The sequence below is a fragment of the Morone saxatilis genome, unplaced genomic scaffold, assembly GCF_004916995.1.
Source record: "Morone saxatilis isolate NCDOM2014 unplaced genomic scaffold, NCSU_SB_2.0 Contig7, whole genome shotgun sequence".
NCBI lineage: Eukaryota > Metazoa > Chordata > Actinopteri > Moronidae > Morone > Morone saxatilis.
The window spans coordinates 3,801,887-3,811,015 of record NW_023340246.1 but is presented as its reverse complement, the minus strand read 5'-3'; the positions used below and the strand labels follow the sequence as shown (position 1 = coordinate 3,811,015).

Genomic DNA, 9,129 nt, shown 5'->3' with positions numbered 1-9,129 from the left:
TATTACTATATAATTACCTGACATAAACAGGATCAGAGTGGGCCCATTCTCAAATATTAAATAGTTAGGGTTAGGCATAAAAAACATTTGGCTGGGAGACTTTTGGTGTTATGTCCAAGATCGTAGTACCTAAATGGTAATATTAGCAGCTTTGGTGAAATGAAAGGATTCAAAAAAGGGTTTAAAAAGTTAACCTCATCTTCAGTACAGTATCTTGCTCTGGCACAGAAGATTGATTGATTGGACAATTACAGAATGTATTCATTATAGTAAATGAGAGAAAGGTTAATAAAAGTCAAGACTGTGCCCAGTGGAACAGGAAAAAGGAACACCCATCATCTCTGATACGTGAACTACGTGTTTAAAAGGTAAGACATGAACTGAAACGCTCGCTTTTCATCTAGAGAAATAATATATTATACAAGGCAAATAGTTTTTGTTGTTGTTGATGTTTTTTTAATATTGTTAATCATTAATGGAAACTTAATTTACAGGAACCCAGAAACATGGCACCAGAAGTCACTGACAACCGTTCTTACGTTTACTTCCATCCCTGTTATGAAATAGATAAAGTGTCTTACACACTGACAAGCACCCCTTCCACAGTATGTGTTTTATTATATATCTTCCTTGGCTCATTGTCTGTTGTCACAATATGTGGAAACCTTCTTGTAATAATCTCCATCATTTATTTCAAACAGCTCCACACTCCTACTAACTACCTCATCCTGTCTCTGGCTGTGGCTGACCTGCTTGTAGGAGTTGTAGTTTTTCCTTTCAGCATGGCATTCTCTGTAACCTCATGTCTGTATCATCAAGATTTATTTTGTAAAGTACGAGATGGCTTTGATGTAACACTGAGCACATCTTCCATTTTGAACCTATGTTGTATTTCCATAGACAGATATTATGCAGTGTGTCAGCCTCTGACATACAGAACTAAAATAAATGTTCATGTTGTTGTGATCATGATCCTGATGAGCTGGAGTGTTTCTCTTCTAGTTGCAATTGGCCTTATGATTGCAGGATTAAACCATGAAATATGTAAAGAAAAGTGTTTTAGTGATATTGTACTTGCAAACATTTTTTTCTCATTTTACCTCCCATCGATCATAATGCTCTGTATCTACCTGAAGATTTTCCTTGTTGCACAGAGACAGGCACGCAGGCATCCCAGACACAAAACGTTTCTGGAGCAACGTCAGGTAAGGATGGAGAGAGGGCAAAGGCCACCAAAACTCTTGCTATAGTTATGGGAGTTTTTCTGATGTGCTGGACCCCTGTCTTTCTCTGTGCAAACTTGCAGTTTTTGAATCATGTGTCAGTGCCAGTGCCTGTGTATGAAACATTCATCTGGCTTGCACTATCAAATTCTATGCTCAACCCTTTTATTTATGCTTTCTTTTACAGCTGGTTCAGATCAGCTTTTAGAATTATCATATCGAGAAAGATATTTCAAGGTAATTTTGCTAACTCAAAACTGCATTGACATATTCTTTGTGCTGAATACAACTACTGATAACATTTGGCACAGTAAAGATTAAGCATGTAATGTTACCTCTGTGTCATGTTTTATGTTTTTTTTTGTCATTATTGTATAAAAATCACATATTAACGTGAAACACTGACTGAGGCACAAACCTCTGTCTGTTAGTTTGTCAGTTTCTCATTATCAGTCAGTTTCTCATTATAATGAGCTGTCAGTTCATGCAGTCATGTAAATCACTAAAACAAGCAATATCCTGATTTTGCTTGGTCGAATGTTTAATAAGTAAATATTCAATATTTATTATTGCCTTGGACTCTAAATGTGTTGGCCCCATTCTGACCAAAACCCCCCCACAAACTTCACTTTGTGTGTCATCATTTCTACAAGGGCCAAGTTGTATTTTAGCATTTAAACACAAGTCTGATTTATTTAATTGTTTTTAATGGCCCTATTCAAACATGAACATTGTGGATCATGCTGTGATATTATGGATAGTGTTAAAGGGGGCAAAAGGATGAGAATGTGAACTTTCAGATTTCAGTTCTTCTCACCATATCAACTAAATGTTTCTTACTGAGTTTGGACTGGGATTCTACGGGTCTCGAAACATATGTGTGGGAAAATTGCTTGACATTGCCCCCTATTGAGCAGCCCTAACGACACATTTCACATACGAGTATGAAAAGTGGTACACATGTAGATCATATATCAAATTCCCAAAACACGTCCCAAATGGCAGCATTTTAGAGTTAGTTGTTAGTTTTGCACATGAAAGTGTCAAAGTGGCTTGATTGTGCCGCCTACAAAGTTTAAAAAAGCAGACCCAAAGTGCCGTTTCACCAGCATGTATGAAAATCAGTAGGACTATGTATCATGTTAAGATGTACAAAAAAAGCTGTCTCAGCTGCCCTGAGGGGAGAGGTGTGGGGTGACCAGAGAGGGATTGGGAGTGGATGAGTCTCTGACAGGTTTAAACTCTGGTTCCAAACCTCCCTTGTGTTGTTATGTTGGAGGCACTCCTCCAGCTTTTTCCTGTAACTGACCTCTCCTTTCCTTATCTCCCATCTCAGCTGCCTTTGAACACTCATCAGCTCTTCTTTGTCCCCAGATCTGAAAAGTATCTTCTTCTCATTCAGCATGGCCTTAAACTCAGAAGTCACCCAGGGCTTTTTAATGGAAAAATACCAAACCTTCTTCGTAGGCACAGTGTTCTTTACACAGAAGTTTATATAGTCTGTGATGCAGTGGGTGAGCTGTCAATGTCCTCCCCATGTGGCTCACAAAGCACTTCCCAGTCTGTGGTGTCAAAACGTTTCTCTGTGCCTCACTGATCTCCTCATTTTCTCACATACCTTGTGGTTAGGGATTGTTTAAAGGTATGTAAACAGGCAGCAGATGAACCAGGCTGTGATCTGAGTGACCAATTGGGGGGAGGGGCAACTATATACATACAGTAGATCCAATGTTTTATTTTCCATGGTGTGGCATTCAGTGAGTGGAGAACATGGAAGCATGGTTGAAGTCTCCGGAGATGAGGAGGAGGGACTGTGGGAGCGGTGTCTGCAGCTGTAAAACGACAATGTGTAAGAGCTCACAGGCCACTGTAGCATCGGCTGAAAGGGGGATGTACAATACATGTACAAATGGGGACTGTTATTGCAATAACGTCCCCGCAGTTAATAAGCCCGCATGCCAACAGCTAGCAGCTCAATGTCGTTGGTGCAGCCTTGCTCTTTAACACTAATGTACCCAGGATTACACCATCTGTCAGCTAATCCCACCAGTTGCATGTCCTTATTTTCATGTGTAACGATGGAGATAGTGTAGAAAAAATGTAGGAAAAGCACGAAAAAAAACGCTAGAAATACACTAAACACAGAGCTGTAGTAACAGCCTGCAACTCAAAAATACTGCAAGTACACTCTAAGAGTCCTGCCCCACAAGTTTTCTCTCAAGAAGGGACAGCTCTCCAGCAGCGACATCTTCATGTTATCGCTGTGATGGATTCTAAAACTTATTTCTATTGATGGTTTATGTCTGTGGCTTAATTAGTAACCATTGTGCCTGCGGCGGATGCTCTACTCTAATCAACCCCTAGCCTATAATGTTTTTGTTCAAATGTCATCATTTATTAGACTATATAGAATTTTGCTGCCTATGGCCTACAATCTGACAGTGCCCAAGCAAAACAAGACTAAGCCATGCTAGTAGCTTTGTTTATTATTTATTTTAGCATGTTAGCATTTGCTAATTAGCACTGAACAAAAGGGACAGCTGAGCAAAATGAGAATAGAATATGTCTGGAGCAACTGTCAGTAAGATGGAGAGAAAGGCCACTAAACCTCTTGCGACTGTTATGAGTTTTTCTGATGTGCTTGTTGTTTTTGCTTACTCAAAAATGCTTTGACATATTCTTTGGAGTGCGAAAGTAGCTAAGAGAGTTTGTGCTGATAAAATTTGGCACAGTAAAGATTAAACATGTCATTAGAGCCTGTACCTTTGTGTTATGTTTCATATATTTTTTAATTATTATAGTGAAGTATAAAGAGCTACCAGTTTATGCCATCATGTAAATGGATTAAACACACTATGTACAAATGTACATGTATATCCTGACTGTGCATTTTGAATGTGCAATATTGTAAAACTTTCAATATAATATTCTCTTATTATCTTTGAGTTTGTGTTTAAATTAATAGAAAAAATACATACACACCACAACCACAATTATGAACCTCGTGGTGGCACTAGAGCAAGTTAGTAGGATTCATAACCTGGGAACCATGAATGTTTGTACAAAATGTTCAATTCATCAAGTTATTAGATATTTATTAGAATAAGTGAAAAATGTAACCTGCTGGGTTACTGGAAGAAAGTTCCGGGATCACCAAAGTCAATAGGATTCATCCACTGGGCACCAAATTGTACATCAGTCCATTTAACTGTTGTTAAGAAATGCTGCAAAAACCTAAAAATGTGAACTTCATGTTGGCACTAGTGGGAAGGATCACAAAAGTCAGAGGGATTCATCCTCTGGGGACCAATAATGTTTGTGGACATTTTTATGTAAATTGTTTTAATAGTTGTAGAGATATTTCACTGTGGACATATCTTAACAACCATTAAACCCAACAATGCATAATCCTGTATGTAAAGCCAAATCAAGATAGAATCAGACTAGAAACAGTGTTTCAGACAAAAAAATGAGTCATAATGTGAAGATTCAGTTTTTGATATGAAAAGATCTTAAAAAATACGTTTAGATTTTTCATTATGTAAGATAAAAGTGTTTTGGGTTGCTATAAAGTGGTGGTCAACCAAAGTTACGCCCTTGTATTTACAGAATACATACTTGTTACCAACTGGCTCTAGGTTGGTGAGAAAAAGGGAGGCAACACAGCCTACCACTTTTCCAAGGTAGGTAACAGTTGCCTTAGCAAACTCACATTTCGCCAGATTAATGTAGTCTCGTATGGATATGAATCGACAAAAGTGCGAGTCTAGTTGAAAGAGGTTGATGGGTTGGTCTTGCTGCATTTAAGGTGGTATATGAGAGTGTCAAAAGAATGAATGGAAATGTCGGATATAGTTGCATGACAAAAGGGGGACAGTGGAAGAAAGCTGAAGAATACCAGAAGGTACATGGATTTATGGACTTTGTCTATATATGAGGATGAATGGCCTATAAAGAGATTCTGATTCTGATTCAAACATTTTGGGGTTTTGGTGTAGGATGTGATTCAGCCTTTCGGAGACCTTTAATTAACATACTGATATGTGGATGGGACATGGCTGAACACGGTGCCCCTGAGGACAGTTTGATAATAAAGTTAATAACGCAGATGTAGACTTGTATGGTGGAAGATTTAATCTTTTTTTAACAATATATTTATTGTTTTGCACATAGAAAATATACAGTCACAGGGACAGTAACGTTATGAACATCCCCCCTCCCCCCACCCTCAACAGTATAAACACTAAGGGAAGGAAAAAACAAACAAACACAAGAACAAAAAGTGGAAATGAAAATGAAATAAAACACAAAATCAATAGTGGTCCTGTTTATTTATAAGAGGCATGCCAGCTTCCACAAGCGGCACCATTCAAATTTAATCATTAATTTCAGTCTGGTCACTTTCCAGGAACTGCATATAAGTGTCCCAAATCTCGGTGAACTTATTTAGTTTCCCTTTGGCAACATAAATGAATTTCTCCAGTGCCAAGCATGACGTCATTTCCCGTAACCATATTCCAGGTGTAGGGCGGTCCATACTTTTCCACCTCACTGCAATCATTCTCATAGCCTGAAGCAAGAATAGATCAATCATGGGTTCAGTTTTGCGGCCCGGTGCAAAGTGATTAGGGTAAATACCTAATATACAGAGTTTTGCCTCAAGTGGAACCACCATATTAGTCACATGTGAAATCATGTAGGTTACATCTTTCCAAAATGACTGGATTTTTTTGGCATTCCCACATGCAGTGCAGCACATGCCAACAGAGTGCCAACACTATCACTACATTTAGTACAGCTGTCAGGAATGTTGGGGTTGTAGCAATGTAGTTTTACAGGTGTCACATAAGTTCTGAATAGCCACTAGTATTGTATGAGTTTTAGTGCCGTTTTTACAGTCTTTGTTTGTGCCTTTAGACAAGCATTTTCCCACTTATTTTCTGTAATATTTATTTCTAAATCATCTCTTCATGCATTGAGTCTACAGTGGGAATTGTCCTTCGATTTGCATCGTAACATACCATACTATACTGACAGCTGACCTCGAGCATCCTTATTACTTACAATAAACTTCTGTAAAGCTGACATGGGAGGTCTATCCAGGGAATGAGCCTGGGAAGGGCCAGGGAAGTATTTAAATAAATTATTTCTAGGTATGTCATATTTACAAACCAATTGATCAAAGGTCATTAGATTCCCGTCTATGTATAGGTCAATTATTTTACATAAACTTCTGTTAGCCCATTGTTTAAATCCACCATCTGCTCTACCAGGTACAAAGTTATCATTACCCCATATTGGGGCAAACTGAGAGAGCTTGGGTGTATCCCCTGTATAGGCGTGCCCCTCATGCCAAACAGAGAGGGTATTTTTTACAAATGGTTTTTTTTGTCTGCTTCTTAAGTTTTTAACATGAGTAGAATACAAATATGACTGAAGAGGTAGACCTGATGTTGTAGTACGTTCAATAGTTATCCATGCTGGAGGATCAGAAGCAGAGAAATAAAACATTGCTGTACGTAGCTGTGCTGCCCAGTAAGGAAGATTTAATCTTAAGGTTTGAGTGAATAAATGTGATGAAGCTACAGAGAGGGTCAGTACATCAAGCGAAGGGAATTAAATGCTGTGAGAGGCATTGAAAGCATTGAACCAATCCCACCCAGTCAGGTATGTATGATGTACAGGGAGCTGCTGAGGATGGTGTCTGAAGCAGTGACCGAAGCAGTGACCGAAGCAGTGACCAAATTTTCCCTCTTCAAAGTCAGTTAAATATGGTGGCTGAAAACGGTGGGATAGTAATTGGGAGAGGGTTAAAGCCATTTGTCTACATTTCTGGAATGAGAAGCAAGAAAGTGTGTCAGCAACTGTGTTTTTGTGACCTGGGATATGAGATACTCAGATAATGAATTGGTGCTGGGCCAAAGCTAGGGTGAGCTTCTGTATGAACTAGTAGATGGCAATGATATTTTGGACTGTTTTTGACCTCAGAAAAGACTACTATGATAACTGATTGCAAATAGTGGAGGAAGAAAAGAAATGATAATTTGGGTGAAAGCCTACGGAAGGGGCTGCATCTGTGAACAGCTCGATGTCTTCTTGCTTTGTGATGTGGTCATTGTAAAAGAATGAGATGCCAGGTTGAGAGGAACTGGTACCATAGTTTACAGATCGATCTTGGGGGGTGATGTGGATGGCGTAGCTGAAGTGGACAAGCAGTGAGAGAAGTTTTTCTTTAGTGCATCTGTGAGCCAGGAGGAAACTTAGAAAATTAGTAAATAAATCTGATAGACTTTCTCAGTAGGCAAGAGCTTGCAGTGAGACGAACTCAAGGATAATGCTGAAAAATTCCATGGATGTGCAGGAGTGTTGAAACCATTAATGGGGGTTAAGATGGTGCCGTGATGGTGAGAAAGTCATTTAAGGGATGGATGATGTATGGGAGTTAGTTATTTGTCAAAATCCAGCAGAGTGCTTGAGACAAAGAATCAAAATCAATTTTTAGCTGCTCTTGCATCTGAAGGTTAGACACACAGCTAAGTAGTATGAACCCTTCCAGAGGATGCCAAAGAGATGCCAGTAGTCGGGGTGGATGGGAAGGACTTTAGAATGCTCTACTGATGTCTGCCTTGGACCACCAGGGTCTTTGGCCTGCAATGTGGATGATGAAGATAGGTCTATGGGGAGTCTCTTTTTTTCTTGAATATTTCCTGCCACCAGGAAATATTCAAGAAAATTGCAATCTGACTTATTCTGAATGTGGTGAAAGGTAGACTGGAAAATGGACCGATCAGTAGAAATATTTTTAACAGTTTATCAATTGTATAAAGCTCAAAGATGGCTGACGGAGTTGTGGCATTTATAGGAGGAGTAGCAGTAGCAGATGTGGAGAAAATGGCAGCTTGAAATGTTGGATCCTAGATCGTTAAACTTATTACCATCCTCCCGCCCTGGTAGAGGACTGGTCTGCTTCTCTTATCAACGCATTTGGGAAGAGGGCTTAGGGTAGTTGGCTGAATATTGGCTAGTTTTGGGGTGATAAATGGAGGAGGGGCTGTAGAGGGCACGCTGCAGAAAATGGCTGGGGTAGGTTTGTTTGGAGCTGAGGCTCGAGGCAAAAAAGCAGTGAGGGTGCATGTTGTGGTGGGATGGGATGGAGCAATGCAAAAGTGCAATTAAGGGAAGAGTGAGCTGTGAAAAAGTGGCAAAACAGCTCAGGATCTAATGTTCCCGTGTAAATTCCCTGGTTTTATTGCTGCAGGTGACGGCGGCATGGGATGCAAATAGAATATGATATGTGTAGAAATCATATCAGACCTTTGAGAGGGGAGATATGGAAGGGTATATTTTGCTAAATGAGTGGGTGCTTCAGGCAAGCAGCTATCCTGAAGCTGAGGGATAGTCAGAGTGTTGGCGGGAGATGAGTTGGCATGAAATGAGTTTGAGGCGTGGTCTTTATTCCCTAACAGGTGGGCCTATAATGCTAATTTCCAGCTATATATTCTTAGTCTGAGACTCCACTAGAGCAGCTTTGCATGATTCATAAACATCCTTATTTATCTTATACCGGCCCTTCATGCAGGCCCTCAGTTTATCCTCTGTTTACAAGATGTATCTCTAAAAACTCGTAAGGCCACCGTGGCAGTTTTGGTCTAATACAGGAGCTGAAGACCACCAGGAGTGCCAATACCTCAATCTCTGAGTCTGTTACTAGCAGTTAGCAGTTTGCTTATAGCTTCAAGTTCATGTCCATCAATAAGTTCTGCAAATCCAGGACAGCTGAGTCAACTTGTTTTGTGATCTGGAAAAAAGAACATACATTGACTGATGCCAAAAAAAATCTCTCTCTCTCTCTCTCTCTCTCTCTCTCTCTCTCTCTCTTCTCCTCTGTACACATCAGCACATGCCA

At 39.7% G+C, this 9,129-nt stretch overlaps 1 protein-coding gene across 1 annotated transcript in view; it reads left to right on the top strand.

The window, feature by feature from the left end:
* The first annotated feature begins 840 nt into the window (after window positions 1–840).
* LOC118340930 (trace amine-associated receptor 2-like) overlaps window positions 841–9,129 on the top strand; it is a 14,311-nt gene continuing 6,022 nt past the window's right edge. The window contains exons 1-3 of the mRNA XM_035679093.1: window positions 841–851; window positions 1,155–1,205; window positions 1,251–1,330. Coding sequence (XP_035534986.1) covers window positions 841–851; window positions 1,155–1,205; window positions 1,251–1,330 — 142 coding nt within the window. The remainder of the gene's footprint in view (window positions 852–1,154; window positions 1,206–1,250; window positions 1,331–9,129) is intronic.